We start from the raw sequence: 18,614 nt of genomic DNA on the forward strand, positions 1-18,614 counted from the left end.
TGTTCAACAAAAGAGCTTCACAAATTTAACAAGTCAATAAAACCTTGGTCGACTTGTTGCCCTTATGAAAGCAGCTATTCGGATAGGCATTTGGGCTCAGTTCGAAGAAGGTCTCTTCACTGAAGACAATGATACTATCCAATCAATGCCAAGTCGAATAACTCCTTGCATAAGGCATTATTGACTTACTCTAAATGTGGAGCTGTATTTCCTGAATAAACAAACCAATTTTCAGAAATTCTCAACATTTGTTTGTCTGTACATGTACATCACGTCTACCGATCTCCGTCCCATCAGGGTAATTTCATGGAGGTGTGGCTTTTTCCGTAGAGTGTGAAACGTTAATTATATAGCCTGTATCACAACAATATTTTTCAAAGAGATTCATCCACTTTCACAATACTAATGTATCTAAGACATTAATGAAGACAGAAACACCGGGAGGAGTTAAAGTTAGGCATCGAAACTGAAAATTCACCTCGGTGCTAGTTGTAAGTTGCCGGATGCAGTTGTTCTACTGCAGCTAACTCGCTGATCAAATTTACAAATTTTGATATTCCCAAAACTGCGACAACACTGGGAAAATTTCATTTTTCAGCAGTACATAGCACATATCAACATGATGTCCCAGCTAATCAGAAAGAATATTGACACTGGGGACAGATTCTGCGGACATCTTCACGGAAGCCTTTGAGCAAACGGCCCTAGTTTCTGCTTCGTTACGTCCCAGTTTTTGGCTACGATATATGGACAACACATTTGTTTTCTGGCTTCACGATGAAGCGGAAATTTGCAAACTTCCTCCAGCAAGTAAATGGCCTGCACAAAAATATTAAGTTCACACATGAGACTGATGTGGAAGTATACAGAGCTACAGACGGTAAACTGGGACACAAAGTGTACCGGAAACCAACGCACACTATTCGGTACCTTCACGCGGAGAGCCACCACCACTCAGCTCAAAAGTATTCTGTTCTGCATACGTTAACTGCCCGAGTCTACCGGATAAGCGATGAAAATAGCATCAAAGAAGAATTAAAGGAGCTACAACACACGTTTCGTGCCAACGGCTCTGATGACAACATCATAAGAAAGGTAACTAAAACCAAAGGGAGCAGAACACGAGAAGAAGGCAAAGAAGAGAAGCTTCCACTGGTACACGTACCATATGTAAAAGGCATCAGTGAACGGCTAGGCAACGTCCTCCGCCGACGCGGTTTCAAACCGATTTTTCGTAGCAGTCGCAGAATCCACGAAATGATAGGTTCCACCAAGGATGTAGTCAACAATATTAACACTGCAGGTCTTAACGAACTACGGTGTGAGTGCGGAGCTGCCTACATAGGAGAAACAGGGTGACCTGTTAGCTTACGAGGAGCAGCACACGAACTCTAAGTACGATTACAACAACATAATAAATCGGCGATAGCGGAATACCACCTTGACTGTGGACAAGCTATCAGGATCCAGGAAGCCCGAGTCCTGGCAAAGAGTCGTGGATGCGAGAAGAGCAAAATACGGGAGGCGATCGAAATTATTAAGCAGCCTGACAACATCAACAGAGAAGCTGGCTACAAACTCTTAGCGTCCTGGCTGCCGGCCATCCCAGTCCAACAGGCCGCGAGCGGTAGCGGGGCAGAAGCTACACGGGACACGGACGTATCTGCACAAACAGCTGTAGAGCAACTGTCAGTCCACTTCCGCGCACACCAGGAGGAAAACTCGCCGACCAGAAGCCGATCGCTGATTGGCGGACAGCTACCAATCGTTGACGACATGGACATCCACGAATAGCCTCTTTCCTTCCATCTTCCCTTACGTCATGGCTAGCCAATCATAATAGAGGGCCGGCCGGAGTGGCCGTACGGTTCTAGGCGCTACAGTCTGGAGGCGAGCGACCGCTACGGTCGCAGGTTCGAATCCTGCCTCGGGCATGGATGTGTGTCATGTCCTTAGGTTAGTTAGGTTTAATTAATTCTACGTTCTAGGCGACTGATGACCTCAGAAGTTAAGTCGCATAGTGCTCAGAGCCATTTGAACCACAATAGAGGGTCAATTAAAAGTTTTACAACCGTGACGTCAGACGTCGATAGTCTCTAATAAATAGAAGCACCTATCCCCATGCAAAACCAGTCATTCCCTGAGAAAGGCCGTTGCAATTCGGCCAAAACGTCGGTTTTGGTTTATTATTGTTGTTAGATTTTAGCAATGACGCGACATAAAACCCCGAAGAATTTTAATCTCTATAGCTTGAAAAAGTCTGCTGACCGCGGGTGCAGTTCGTCACATTCTATTCTTCCATGTTCTGGTCTGCTCACGTGATCTAAATTATTACCTCACAAAATTAGATAAGTGCTTTCTGTATCGCCGAAGGGTTAAATTTTTGGGGAAACCAAATAGGTGAAAAGGATGGAAAATTGTGCAGTAACTGTCTCAGTTTGACATTGCAAGACTATTTTTATTACGTTTCAAGAGAACACACAGATGGTTGTGTGGTGTCACCGCCAGACACCTCACTTGCTACGTGGGTAGCCTTTAAATCGGCCCCGGTCCGGTAGTATACGTCGGACCTGCGTGTCACCACTATCAGTGATTGCAGACCGAGCGCCGCCACACGGCAAGTCTAGAGAGACTTCCTAGCACTCGCCCCAGTTGTACAGCCGACTTTTCTAGCGACGGTTCATTAACTAAAAACTCTCTCATTTTCCGAGACGATAGTCAGCATAGCCTTCAGCTACGTTATTTGCTACGACCTAGCAAGGCGCCGTTATCAGTTATTATTGATATTGAATCATGTACCGTCAAGACCGACGTTCGTCATTAATGGATCAAAGTTAAGTATTCCACCAGCTACGTCCGTTGTCTCTAAATTCGAATTTCCTTGTCCTGTTCCAGACCTTACGCCAGCCTGCGTGAGCTAAATCGCGTGCCTTTCGGCCTCCTCTAGTAACACAGTGTTGTCTCTCTTGCCAACCACAACAGGTTGTGGGAGCAACAAGTGAACAAGTAGCTGCTTTAGATGTTTTGTAAAAGTCAGGAAAATAATTAATCTCTACCATTTAACTATTTTCGTTACAGATAACGGAATAATTTCGAAAGATTAAACAAGATTTAAAGCGAAGGAAACAAAATAAGTGCAAATGTGACTAAATCGCATCAGCTCTGAGAGAGTGGCACATGGCTTGCCTTATATACAGGATGGCCAACGGCTTTCCAGCAATGGTAACACCGTTTACCGTTAGATCACCGAAGTTAAGAGCTGTTATCTTGGATGGGTGACTATCCGGTCTGCCGAGTGCTTTTGGAAAGCGGGGAGCACTCAGCCCTTTGAGCAAACTGAGGACTACTTGACTGAGAAATAGCGGCTCCGGTCTCGTAAACTGATATACGCCTGGGAGAACGGTGTGCTGACCAAATGCCCTCTGTACCCGCATCCAGTGACGCCTGTAGGCTGAGGATCACACGGTGGCTGGTCGCTACCGTCGGGCCTTCATGGCCTGTTCAGCCGGAGTTTAGTTTTGGGGTATAAATGCAGGTAATGCCATCAGTAGTACTTTAATAAACAATACCTTCAATGTGATAATTGTTGTTTCTCCGTATGGAACTGTTTTCCCGCAACCGCGTTACATACTTCATTCACTGATATTTTCTGTACGGTCGTTGCTGCACCATCAAGCGCACTACGTCTATCTGTATACACTCACTATTTTGCGTCCACGCATAGACGTTTCAACGAATGACATGCAGCCGCCCCCCTCCATGTTCGACCCTCACAATTTTCGCGCATTTATGATTTGCTCTTCGCACGTGAGCTTCCACGTACAAACCAATCTAGAAACGTATTACTCCCAATATCTACACTCCTGGAAATGGAAAAAAGAACACATTGACACCGGTGTGTCAGATGCACCATACTTGCTCCGGACACTGCGAGAGGGCTGTACAAGCAATGATCACACGCACGGCACAGCGGACACACCAGGAACCGCGGTGTTGGCCGTCGAATGGCGCTAGCTGCGCAAAATTTGTGCACCGCCGCCGTCAGTGTCTGTCAATTTGCCGTGGCATACGGAGCTCCATCACAGTTTTTAACACTGGTAGCATGCCGCGACAGCGTGGACGTGAACCGTATGTGCAGTTGACGGACTTTGAGCGAGGGCGTATAGTGGGCATGCGGGAGGCCGGGTGGACGTACTGAAATGCTCAACACGTGGGGCGTGAGGTCTCCACAGTACATCGATGTTGTCGCCAGTGGTCGGAGGAAGGTGCACGTACCCATCGACCTGGGACCGGACCGCAGCGACGCACGGATGCACGCCAAGACCGTAGGATCCTACGCAGTGCCGTAAGGGGACCGCACCGCCACTTCCCAGCAAATTAGAGACACTGTTGCTCCTGGGGTATCGGCGAAGACCATTCGCAACCGTCTCCATGAAGCTGGGCTACGGTCCCGCACACCGTTAGGCCATCTTCCGCTCATGCCCCAACATCGTGCAGCCCGCCTCCAGTGGTATCGCAACAGGTGTGAATGGAGGGACGAATGGAGACGTGTCGTCTTCAGCGATGAGAGTTGCTTCAGCCTTGGTGCCAATGATGGTCGTATGCGTGTTTGGCGCCGTGCAGGTGAGCGCCACAATCAGGACTGCATACGACCGAGGCACACAGGGCCAACACCCGGCATCATGGTGTGGGGAGCGATCTCCTACACTGGCCGTACACCTCTGGTGATCGTCGAGGGGACACTGAATAGTGCACGGTTCATCCAAACCGTCATCGAACCCATCGTTCTACCATTCCTAGACCGGCAAGGGAACTTGCTGTTCCAACAGGACAATGCACGTCCGCATGTATCCCGTGCCACCCAATGTGCTCTAGAAGGTGTAAGTCAACTACCCTGGCCAGCAAGATCTCCGGATCTGTCCCCCATTGAGCATGTTTGGGACTGGATGAAGCGTCATCTCACGCGGTCTGCACGTCCAGCACGAACGCTGCTCCAACTGAGGCGCCAGGTGGAAATGGCATGGCAAGCCATTCCACAGCACTACATCCAGCATCTCTACGATCGTCTCCATGGGAGAATAGCAGCCTGCATTGCTGCGAAAGGTGGATATACACTGTGCTAGTGCCGACATTGTGCATGCTCTGTTGCCTGTGTCTATGTGCCTGTGGTTCTGTCAGTGTGATTATGTGATGTATCTGACCCCAGGAATGTGTCAATAAAGTTTCCCCTTCCTGGGACAATGAATTCACAGTGTTCGTATTTCAATTTCCAGGAGTGTATAATTACTACTCTCCAAATGAAGTAAATACTGATGTACACTGTTCTCAGTCACTAATAGAAATATCTGCACTTAGACCGCTAGCATCCTGTATTTCTGACTGTTATGAGATACATAAAACCTTTATGTAACAGGCCCTCAATATATGACGGTAAAAGTTATAACTGCGAAATGTAAGCGTTACTACTGCACAAAGTTAAACACTCATCCTATTCTATATACATGCCCTAGGCAAGCGGACAAATATAGGTTTCTCGTCTTTGAGCGCGTGAAATTCATTTACATTAAGATTTATTGAATCAAGTAACATGTTTTGGAAGTGTAGCTCAATATCAGTCGGCAAACAAATAAATCAGTTGTAACGAGAGGACGTAAGCAATAACGACTATAGTTGGTATAAAGCTGGAATCACGTTTTTAATATACGAGTATGTACATCATTCCACAATGAGATTTTCACTCTGCAACGAAGTGTGCGCTGCAGAGAGAAAATCTCTTTCTGGAAACATCCCCCAGGCTGTGGCTAAGCCATGTCTCCGCATATCCTTTCTTTCAGGAGTGCTGTTTCTGCAAGGTTCGCAGGAGAGCTTCTGGGAGGTAAGAGACGAGGTACTGGCAGAGGTAAAGCTGTGAGGACGAGAGTCGCGGTCGGGCACGCAGTTTGCCGGCACGGTAGCTCAGCGTGTCCCGTAAGAGGGTTTAGCTACCCTCTGTAATAAAAAAAAAACTGAGTAAACGGTTCAACGAACAACCTGAACGGGTGTCATGAGACGTCAGCCCCGATCACATACAACGAACAAAATAGAACAAAATGAGATAAAAAAAAGTTGGTAGAGCACTTGTGCCTCAAAGGCAAAGGCCCCTAGTTCGTGGTGGTGGTTAGTTTAACGTCCCGTCGACAACGAGGTCATTAGAGACGGAGCGCAAGCTCGGGTTATTGAAGGATTGGGAAGGAAATCAGCCGTGCCCTTTCAAAGGAACCATCCCGGCATTTGCCTGAAACGATTGAGGGAAATCACGGAAAACCTAAATCAGGATGGCCGGAGACGGGATTGAACCGTCGTCCTCCCGAATGCGAGTCCAGTGTGCTAGCGACTGCGTCGCCTCGCTCGGTCCCCTAGTTTGGGTCTCGGCCCGGCACAAAGTTTTAATCTGCCAGGAAGCTTCATGTACATCATTTATTAATTATTGCGACTGCTATACGTTTGAATCTATAATTTTAGTAGATTAATTTTCATACAATATGTGTTAATAAATTGCTCATTAGAACTCCCATTATATATTTTTCTATAAAATTCTCTGAATGTTCGATGCCTGTCATGCTTAAGGTAAGACTTGAGCCTTAGAAGATATTAGCCATCTCCTTTGTCATGATCTGAGTGTCTAGACCGACGCTTCTCTCTTGTATAGTACAGCTCTGGCATACTTTTGGTTGTCGGACGGGAATTGTTTGGTCAGACACGGATAATGGGCAAAAAGGAGGATGTCTCCTCTGAAAAACTGCGCCTCGCCTCCCCATCCCCCTCCCCTCAACATTTTCGCACATCCAGGGCACAATTGTGGGTGGTAAGAGAACGAAAATCACCAACATTCTTTTGTCAACGCTCCGTACGAAGGGCCCGGTCCCAGAGTAATATTAGCAAAGCAAGGGTGATGGGATGTAGTCGAAATTAATGAATCGATCTGGAGCGACCGAGCTTAGGAAGTGGGACAATACAAGTTATAGATAAGTTCTGTCATTTGAGCAACGAAGTAATTGATGATAGCAGAGGGAGAAGAGACATAAAATGTGGGCCGGCAACAGCAACGTAAAAAAAAAAAAAAAATGGCTCTGAGCACTATGGGACTTAACTTCTGAAGTCATCAGTACCCTAGAACTTAGAACTACCTAAACCTAACTAACCTAAGAACATCAGATACACCCATGCCAGAGGCAGCGGTCGCGCGGTTCTAGACTCTAGCGCCTAGAACCGCTCGGCCACCCCGGCCGGCAGCAATGTAAAAAGTTAACAAACAAGATAAATTTGTTAACACTGAATACATATTTAAATTTTAGGTTTTTTAGTGGAAGTATTTGACTGGAGAACCACCTTGTCCTTAATCCAACGTAAGGCGATAAACGGCTCAGATAATAATCAGACAAGAAGAGAACAAATTGTACACTACGGTTCAGAGTCTGCTTAAACATTAGGGTAAAAGGATATTCTGTTTTATAATATAACCATCTCATGGTCAGCCAGTTGATGCCACAACTATCAACGAGTTTTTCCTGTCCTTCACTGAAATTTCCAACTTGATGAATAATAATGAGTCTGAGGATTTCATTACATTGACGTCAAATACGAGAAACCTTCACTTTGCTTCTCCAACGATGTCCGTCCAATAATTTAGTGTGTACATGTGAGAAATTTTCCCCACTTACTTTTGCTTTCTCCACTAGACCTATCATTAGGTAAGTAAAAGTGTCCTGATGGCAAGAATTCATAATAAGTGGCTGAGACTTCACATTCGCATCTTGACATAACTTCATGAGAGACAATGATATATACCGTTTTGGCTGGTACATTATTCTGTTTTTCCCTCTACTTTCTTTTAAATATTGTACTCGCTGTCCATACAGTCCACTACCACACCGATAACTCATAACTTGGAGGCTACAAGAGATGGAACATTGTGATATGCTGTGAAACCGATAGCAGATTGCAATTTTTTTTACCTTGTGTGCCCCAATGTCAGCGTGTGCCCCACCCGTAGCTCGTAGAACGTCGAGGCGGATATTCGAGTACTGCTTATGTATGGTTACCACAGCTGAATCAACAGTTCTAATTGCTTCATTGATTCGCGCACGAAGGATAGTTGATTGGTGTTGCGTACGGGCTGGCCTTGACGCAACCTGACAAGAAGATGTCTAATGGAATGAAAATATGGAACTATCACGACCCATCTACCTCTCAGAAAATTGTCATACAGCATATTCTGCAAGTTCAGAAATGGTTCAAATGGCTATAAGCACTATGGGACTTGACATCTTAGGTCATCAGTCCCCTAGACTTAGAACAACTTAAATCTAACTAACCTAAGGACATCACACATATCCATGCCCGAGGCAGGATTCGAACCTGCGACCGTAGCAGCAGCGCGGTTCCGGACTGAAGCGCCTAGAACCGCTCAACACAGCAGCCGGTTTGCAAGTTAAACGTCATGGTACAAGAACATTCTGGAAGACAGCGGACGCCTGCAGCTCTTTGGTCTGTGCTAGCGGAAACTGTTCGAGCACGTTCAGGTATACATGGTTTGTTCTGTCAAGAAAAATTAGGTCTAAGACCCTATGGCGTATTAAGCAAAACCAAAGACTAATCTTCGGACAATCGCGGATGTGCTTACGTTTGTTGTGTGGATTTTCGGACCTTAAAATCCCAATCTTGTGGCGATTTACGTGTCCTACAATTTGTAAAATTGCTTCATTTGAAATCATGTACTTTTTCAGGTAGTCAGTGACAGCTTCTATGGAGGCCAACTAGGAATATGCCACTGCATACTGAACAGGTCAATCGTTCGGCTTTAATGCTTGAACCATGTACGCTTCGTTCTCGAAAGGCGTAATCGCTTGTATACGGTGATTCCGTGATGCCGTTACAAACATTCAGGAACGATGAAAAGAGTAAATACATCAACAGATCTGATAAAAACGGGCTCTTAAGCGCAAAATATACACGCCGCCTTCTTCTGGCCTGTCGCCATTGTGATGCACTGAAACATAAAAAAATATGAGATATGTTAAACGCTTTGCAACAAACCGCGGACTCTATCTCTATGTTGTTGTTGTTGTGGTCTTCAGTCCTGAGACTGGTTTGATGCAGCTCTCCATGCTACTCTCTGTGCAAGCTTTTTCATGTCCCAGTACCTACTGCAACCTACATCCTTCTGAATCTGGTTAGTGTATTAATCTCTTGGTCTCCCTCTACGATTTTTACCCTCCACGCTGCCCTCCAATACTAAATGGGTGATCCCTTGATGCCTCAGAACATGTCCTACCAACCGATCCCTTCTTCTAGTCAAGTTCTACCACAAACTTCTCTTGTCCCAAATCCTACTCAATACTTCCTCATTAGTTATGTGATCTACCCATCTAATCTTCAGCATTCTTCTGTAGCACCACAGTTCGAAAGCCTCTATTCTCTTCCTGTCCAAACTATTTATAGTCCATATTTCACTTCCATACATGGCTACACTCCAAACAAATACTTTCAGAAACGACTTCCTGATACATAAATCTATATTCGATGTTAACAAATTTCTCTTCTTCAGAAACGCTTTCCTTGCCATTGCCAGTCTACATTTTATATCCTCTCTACTTCGACCATCATCAGTTATCTTACTTCCTAAATAGCAAAACTCCTTTACTACTTTAAGTGTCTCATTTCCTAATCTAATTCCCTCAGCATCACCCGATTTAATTCGACTAAATTCCATTATCCTCGTTTTGCTTTTGTTGATGTTCATCTTATATCCTCCTTTCAAGACACTGTCCATTCCATTCAACTGCTCTTTCAAGTCCTTTGCTGTCTCTGACAGAATTACAATGTCATCGGCGAACCTCAAAGTTTTTTTTTTTTTTTCTCCATGGATTTTAATACTTACTGAGAATTTTTCTTTTGTTTCCTTCACTGCTTGCTCAATATACAGATTGAATAACATCGAGGAGAGGCTACAACCCTGTCTTACTCCCTTCCCCACCACTGCTTCCCTTTGATGCCCCTCGACTCTTATAACTAGCATATGGTTTCTGTACAAATTGTAAATAGCCTTTCGCTCCCTGTATTTTACCCCTGCCGCCTTTAGAATTTGAAAAAGAGTATTCCAGTCAACATTGTCAAAAGCTTTCTCTAAGTCTACAAATGCTAGAAACGTAGGTTTGCCTTTCATTAGCCTTTCTTCTAATATAAGTCGTAAGGTCAGTATTGCCTCACGTGTTCTAGTATTTCTACTTAATCCAAACTGATCTTCCCCGATGTCGGCTTCTACTAGTTTTCCATTCGTGTTAGTATTTTGCAGCTGTGGCTTATTAAACTGATAGTTCGGTAATTTTCACATCTGTCAGCACCTGCTTTCTTTGGGACGCTATCTCTAACAGTTTCCAAATTATGAATTTTAGAAATGAAAGAGGGATTTTATAGACACTCTGTATATTATGCGTCGTAGTTACACAAAAGACATAAGAAAATTGAAATTACTGACCAACGCATTTCCTAAGTGTGCTTTCCATTTTGTTTGTCGGCAGTCGTCCGCCTCCGTGAGCGCGCCTGTCGCCCCGCTACCCCTGTCGGGGTGTCTGCAGCCAACAAGTGTGGGCGCGAGAGGCAACAGGTAGTCTGCTGGTGTGACGCGGCCGCCCTTATCTAGATGGACGGCACGGCCGCTGCGTGCGCGCTGCTCGCCGCCGCCGCCTACTACAACACGCTGGACGCCGGCTTCGTCTACGACGACAGGTACGTAGTCCACCCGTGTGTACGGAGCTTGTTGCGAAAAAGTGACATGTCGTAGAGAGAGAAAGTCTGTGTCACTTGTTTCTATAATATTTCACTTTGTTTCTACACTACTGGCCATTAACCATTGAAATTGCTACACCCCGAAGATGACGTGCTACAGACGCGAACTTTAACCGACAGAAAGAAGATGCTGTGATATGCAAATGATTAGTTTTTCAGAGCATTCACACACCTACACCTACAACGTGCTGACATCAGGATATTTTCCAACCGATTTCACATACAAAGATAGCAGTTGTCCGGCGTTACCTGGTGAAACGTTGTTGTGATGCCTCGTGCAAGGAGAAATGCGTACCATCACGTTTCCGACTTTGATAAAGATCGGATTGTAGCCTATCGCGATTGCGGTTTATGGTATCGCGACATTGCTGGTCGCGTTGGTTGAGATCCAGTGACTGTTTGCAGAATATGGAACCGATGAGTTCAGGAGGGTAATACGGAACGCCGTGCTGGAGCCCAACGGCCTCGTATCACTAGCAGTCGGATTGACAGGCATCTTATCCTCATGGCTGTAACGGATCGTGCAGCCATGTCTCGATTCCTGAACCAACAGATGGGGACGTTTACAGTACAACAACGATCTGCACGAACAGTTCGACGACCTTTGCCGCAGCATGGACTATCAAGAGACCATGGCTGCGGTTACACATGACGCTGCATCACGGACAGGAGAGCCTGCGATGCTCTTCTTAACGACGAAACTGGGTGCACGAATGGCAAAACGTCATTTTTTCGTATGAATCCAGTTTCTGCTTACAGCATCATGATGGTCGCATCCCTGTTTGGCGACATCGCGGTTAACGCACATTGGAAGCGTGTATTCGTCATCGGCCGGCGTGATGGTATGGGGTGCCATTGGTTACCTGTTTCGGTCACCTCTTGTTCGCATTGACGGCACTTTGAACAGTGGACGTTACATTTGAGATGTGTTAAGAGCCGTGGCTCTACCCTTCGTTCGATCCCTGCGAAACCCTACATTTCAGCAGGATAACATACGAGAGCATGTTGCAGGTCCTGTACGGGCCTTTCCGGCTACAGAAAATTTTCAACTGCTGCCTTTGTAAACACATCCTCCAGATCTCCCACCAATTGAAAACGTCTGTTCAATGGTGGCCGAGCAACTGGCTCGTCACCATACGTCAGTCTCTACTGTTGATAAACTGTGGTATCGTGTTGAAGCCGCATGGGAAGCTGTACCTGTACACGCCATCCACGCTCTGTTTTTACTCAGTGCCCAGGCGTATCAAGACCGTTATTACGGCCAGAGGCGATTGTTCTGGGTACTGATTTCTCCGTGTCTATGCACCGAAATTGCGCTAAAATGTAATCACATGTGAGTTCTAGTATAATATATTTGTCGAATGAATACCCGTTTTCATCTGCATTTCTTATTGGTGTACAAACTTTAATGGCCAGTAGTGTATAATATCCGTTGAATGCCACGGCGTTACACCACCTTACTGGGAGGGCCCGAATGCCTGTATGGTAACACCCTACTGGTCGACGTCGAAGCCAACGTCTTGCTGCATCAATAGCATGCCCTTCATCTAAATACTGCTTCCAACAGAGTGCATCCTTCATTGGACCAAACAGATGGAAGTCGGAGGTGCGACATCCGCCACGCACCTTGGACTACCAAAAGTGATGGACGACTGTTTCAGCACTACCAAGAGAGACGTCCGACTGACCAGCGAGGTGTCTGTGATCCCTCAGTGACCTCGAATGAAAGTGTCCGCAAGTTCCAGGACTACCGGAGCCACAGCTGTGAGCGGCCGGCCGGGTTTGCACGACCTTGTTCCGGTGATGACAGATGCCGCGCCCAAGAACTCACCTTGCTTTCGCTTACTGCCAGGTCTCCGCAGACATTCTGCAAGCGCCTATGAATATCTGCGGTGCTCTGGTCTTCCGCCAAAAGAAACTCAGTGACAGCTCTCTGCTTCGAACGCACCTCTGTTACACAGGCCATTTTGAAGGCTATTGTAAATTCATGAAACTATAGGGGTTGAATCGGGAATATTCCATAATTCCCCCTTCAAAGTCTGAAATATTTCCACCGAAACTTGGAGGGGAAAAAGGTGTTGCATTATTTATTTAATGGTCTTCGCATTTTTTTACTGAAAGGCCTATGACCGAGCGCTTCCAGGCGCTTCAGGCTGGAACCAAGCGGCTGCTACGGTCGCAGGTTCGAATCCTGGCTCGGGCGTGTGTGATGTCCTTCGGTTAGTGAGTTCCAATTGATTCAAATGTCTCTGAGCAGTATGGGACTTAACTTCTGAGGCCATCAGTCGCTTAGAACTAGTTAAACCCAACTAACCTAATGACATCACACACATCCATGCCCGAGGCATGATTCGAACCTGCGACCGTAGCGGTCGCTCGGCTGCAGACTGTAGCGCCCAGAACCGCACGGCCACTCCGGCCGGCTGGTTAGTTAGGTTTAAGTAGTACTAAGTCTAGGGGACTGATGACCTCAGATGTCAACTCCCATAGAGCCATTTTTTTCTATTACTGAGTGACAGACAGAAATACGTAACTGAAACAGTCCACAGATGGTACAGGTATAGGAACACAGTGCGTTGTAAGTTGTAGAATCAAAACTATAGCAAGTGTGTATGTAGGTATGTATGCTACAAGAAATTTCTTCCGAAAACATGGCCTTATTAGAAACACTGATACAAATAAATTTTAGCACAACTGCTTAAAATGTTTCGATAGTCAAAGTTCTCTTAACTTCGACCACCCAAGAGTAGATGCTAGTAAAAGTTACTCACTATCAGAGACAAAGATATCGACAGGAGTGCCCCAGGGAAGTGTGACAGGACTGCTCTTGTACTCCATGCACATTAATCGTTTGACAGATATGGTGAGCAGCATTCTACAACTGTTTGCTGATGACACTATGGTGTACGGGAAAGTTTCGTGGCTGAGTGACTGGTCGAGGACGCAGCATGACTGAAACTGAATTTCTATTTGGCGTCATGAATGGCAGATTTCTCTAAAAATGAAAAGCCAATAGGAAATGCAAACGAGTTTGGAAAACATTCCTGTAATGCTCGAATACTGTATTAGTGGTCTGCTGCTCGAAAGAGAGACAGCGGCTAAATATCTAGGAGTAATGTTGCAAAGTGACATGAAACTGTACGAGCGCGTTTGATAGTTTGTAGCATGGCGAATGGATGGCTTCTGTTCGTTTGGTGAATTCTAGGGAAGTGAAACACATTCTTGGAAGACACCGCTTACTGAACGCTGTGAAATAGAAGTCCATGGGTCGGATAAAACGTGGCGGCAGCACGGTCACAATTCATACCAGACTTCGTTGACATACATTAACCGTTTTACATTACCTCAATATAATTGCTTCGGTCAGCTTTCCCCACTCGGATGGAAGACACCGTACACCGTCAACACATTCATTAAGGATCCCCCCCACACGACACAGACGATGTCCTCCCTTGTGTTTGTGCTACGAAGAGTTACCTTCATTATGGCGAACAGGTCGTAACAGCACTGGCTGATGTCGGCTGAATACAGTGAATGTTCCAGTATCTTCCACCTCCACGTACGCAGGATCTTTTGCACGGGATTCACCGTGTGGCATCGTGCATTGTCATGAAGGATGATTGGAGGCAGTGCGGAAGGAAACACTGTTCTGAGCTCCGATGAAGTGCCAGTCAGCACGTTTCTCGTGTTTTCCAAACATACTTTTCGTGTAGGTGAAGGGGTGTACTTACGTGTTCTTGCTTAAATTGCTCTCACTGGTCAATGTGTTTAGCAAACAGTTGACCAACCACCATTAATGTTACGGTGTCAGGTGAATCGGTATGTATGTAAGATGTGAGGAAAAACTGTTTCATGTGTTTCTAGTTGCGGACAAAACTGAACAATGTGTTTAAATAATGAATTTGTAAAAAATCACTACAGGCGAAAGGATCTGATGATTTTCCTGCCCCCTTCCGTCCGTCTCTCTCTCTCTCTTTCTCTCTCTCTCTCTCTCTCTCTCTCTCTCTCTGCCTCACTTTTCACCTGTAACGATTTGTCACAAATGTATTTATTACGTTACCATGATGTTATTATGTTGGGTCCGCAACTGAAAGCTCATGAAACAGTTTTTAAGAAAGTGGTCATTTAGACACAGTTGCTTTGGCATTAATGGAAATTGGTCAGCTATTTCTTAAGTAAAATGTATAGGAGAAACAACCTGAGGAACAATCACTAAGCACGTGCCTTCAACCACGGATAAGGAATCCTAGTAGTTTATGCTCCTTTGCATATGTTTTAACCTACTCGTGTGATACAGCAATCTAAATTCATTAACTACTTTATCGTTGTTTTAAGTATCATATAATAGGAAACAGTAGAAGATAACCATAATTTATTTACTGTGTGACAAAGGTACACAATAGTTTAAAAAAGTTAACTCAGAAGCTAAGACTGTAAACAAGTTGTAATTTCAAATAGAATATTATAAAAGTTCTGTACATCGAAACAAACTAAGCTTTATGAACGTTCCTCATTAGATAAATCCCCTCTACCCCTCTCCTCCCATTAACTGTGATCCACTTTGAATGTAGTGATGTTATCCGGTAATGGCCTCGTGACACTTCAAAAGTTATTCACTAGTAGTTCCAAACAAGTAACAAATTGAAAATAAATCAGTCAAATGGTTTGAAAACGATTTGTCTAAAAGTAAGAACAAAAATAGTTTAGAGAAATATCTGAAACACCCCATTTGCTTTACGTGATTTCGATCATCATTCGAAGGCGTGTAAATTGCTTCTTTCTTTCTTACTTTTAGACAAATCGTTCCAGAAAAAAATCAGGTCCACTTATACTGATTCTTTTATATATATATTCAAGTTTTGTTCACTCAGAATGATTTTATTATTGTCACATTTGCTTTCCCAGCATCTTCATTTATATATACAGACGTTTTCTTCGAAATGAATGTCTTCTTCCCTCCAGGGATTCTCACTTGAACGTAATAAATACATTTGTGACAAATCATAGCAGGTGAAAAGTGAGGCCAAGAGAGAGAGAGAGAGAGCGAGAGAGAGAGAGAGAGAGAGAGAGAGAGAGACGGACGGAAGGGGGAAGGAAAATCATCAGATCCTTTCGCCTGTAGTGATTTTTTACAAATTCATTATTTAAACACATTGTTCAGTTTTGTCCGCAACCAGACACACATGAAACAGTTTTTCCTCGCATCTTACATACATACCGATTCACCTGACACCGTAACATTAATGGTGGTTGGTCAACTGTTTGTTAAACACATTGACCAGTGAGAGCAATTTAAGCAAGAACACGTAAGTACACCCCTTCACCTACACGAAAAGTATGTTTGGAAAACACGAGAAACGTGCTGGCTGGCACTTCATCGGAGCTCAGAACAGTGTTTCCTTCCCCACTGCATCCAAACTACTGGACAGTAAACAGCAGAAATATGAGAAGAAGAAGTCGAATTTATGCTGCTGCACGCCAGAAATTTTATGGAACTACTGAGAAAGCTTAGAGAACTGGCATTTGAAGCTGACAACAGGAAGATCCTACTGCCGCTAACATAGATTTCGCGTAGGGACCGTGAAGGTAAGACACGTGAAATTACTGCTGATACAGACGCAAGTTTTTCCCTCGCTTTACAAGAGGTTTGAAGAGGAAAAGAAACGACTAGTCGTGGTACAGGGTACCCTCCGACACGTACGGTACGGCGGCTTGCAGGGTATATATGTATGTAGATGTAGATGTAAATGTAGATGTAGAAAATCAGTTCTTATCAATCGGACAGACAGACAGACTGACAGGCAGACAGCAAAGAGATGCGGTAAGGATTTCTGTTTTACAGATAGAGGCACAATACACAAAAGATTAAATATGCGAGGCATATTCGGAACGTAAGGTCCGGTTAGGGGCGAAATGGGTACCACTGTGGAAATCCGCTGGACCTTTGCGCAAACGTGTAGGGCAGCGTCTTCCGTCTGCCTGTCGATCGCTTCACATCGCTCTTTTCAGTTCATGGTCCAAAGTGACCACTTAGATATGCCTAACATAACAGTATGTGGATGTGGTGTAAATTTTGCCTGAAGCTATGCAGCCCACATAACATAAATGTCATGCGTTTCTTTCTTCAAGACAATTGTCAGCCGCATTCTGCCGGGGCCGTGAAGACGGTCCTACAGCATTCCTCCGTTGTTCGTTTCTGCTCACACGAACTGCTGCCTACGAAGACAACATTTTTGCACAAACAGTGAAAGGGAGATCAGCTTAGAGATGTGGAGGAAAGCATTGGCGGCCGCTTTGTGCGACGAGGATACTGGAAAGTTAGTACAATGTCACGACAAATGTCTGAGGCCGCGACCTTCGTAAGCGACGGAAGCGACCGAGACCACGCAATAGCTCCAGAAGACGAAACACCACCGTAGGCATGGTTACGGAAGTGTCTACGTTAGCGACATCAGTGGCGCTGCGTGTTCTCTGCTACAACTAGCGAGATTTTAATTCAGACGTGTTAGAATATTGCCTCTGCAGCACGCGCAACACAGAGTGACAGCTACGAGTCTTCTCGGCAAAGCAGTGGAGCGGACACGATGGCAGCTATGAAATACTCATCAGCCGATTTTAAAAAAAATATTCAATGAAAAAATTTTATTCTTCCTCATCTTAGAGCTTGATATCTTTGCTCGCTAAAGATCTGAATTATTTTCGGTACTCGTCATGTACCAAAGTTAGGATTTTCTAGAACAGAAGTCGTTAGGAAGGCAAACGAGGAATCTGTAATATCTTGCTTCATGGAAAAAAAATTGAAAATAAAAAATTAAAGAAATCGGTAAAATATTTTGTGAAATAATGTGAGTAAAATAAAAAAATAGATGAGAGGAAAGTTTTACCTGCTTTTTAATTATGCTCGAAATCATGGACAGAAAATGAGGTGCATCCAGCGTTTCCTTAATACTTTTTTTTTCGTACTTCAAGGCAAATCATTTTCCAAAACATCTGACTTTCTTTCCAAAACATTGTGTACTTTACTTTTACAGAATATTTGGATTAACTGATTCGCTTGGCCTTAACTCTGACTGCTGATGAATTACGTTCGCAACATCAAATATCTGGAAAATTTCGTGATTGCTCATCGTCGTTTGTTAGGAATGTAATGCGTGTGACATAATGGGATAGGTGTGTATACACTTAAAGATCAAGACTTTGACAAGACCTTAAAAATATACATATTGATGCAGTGTAAGCAGTATACATAAAACGTAGTACACAGAATTGTAGGAAGGAGCTCGGATTGGACCCAGAACCCTTTCGTAAGAATATTCACAAGTCGTGTACGGTACCGTTACACCAGTCTTATTTTGTGTGCGCATTCTTTATACTTCCGATAGTCAGTCATTCTTCCGTATTTATCTGCATTTGAAAGTTCTTGATCATGCGAAAGATCGTATTTAATTTATTGATGAGATAAACGAATGCTCCTCTGCTCATTCACGTTTATTCAAAAATTGTTATGGTAATACTCGCAGTTGATAGTATAAATTATCAAATTTCCCATGGAAAATGGAAACGCCGAGTGGCACTCTTTCGAGTTGACGGCACTTCGCTGTCTTGCGTCTCCACAAGGATGAAACGATGACGATAAGGACAACACAACACCCACTTCCTGAGCGGAGAAAGTCCCCGACCCAGCCGAGAATCGAATCGGGGCCGTTAGGCGTGACATTTCGTCGCTCTGACCACTCAGCTACCAGGGACGCATATGAGATTCTCCATGAAGATTCCTCTCTTTGTCA

General features: G+C 44.6%; 1 protein-coding gene across 1 annotated transcript in view; it reads left to right on the forward strand.

Annotated features, from left to right (window-relative positions):
• The window catches only part of LOC126285089 (protein O-mannosyl-transferase TMTC1-like), a 192,159-nt gene that overhangs the window by 27,056 nt on the left and 146,489 nt on the right, over window positions 1–18,614 (forward strand). Inside the window, exon 2 of the mRNA XM_049984414.1 lies at window positions 10,560–10,767. Coding sequence (XP_049840371.1) covers window positions 10,682–10,767 — 86 coding nt within the window. The 5' untranslated portion in view covers window positions 10,560–10,681. The remainder of the gene's footprint in view (window positions 1–10,559; window positions 10,768–18,614) is intronic.

This window comes from Schistocerca gregaria, chromosome 8, assembly GCF_023897955.1.
Source record: "Schistocerca gregaria isolate iqSchGreg1 chromosome 8, iqSchGreg1.2, whole genome shotgun sequence".
Lineage (NCBI taxonomy): Eukaryota > Metazoa > Arthropoda > Insecta > Orthoptera > Acrididae > Schistocerca > Schistocerca gregaria.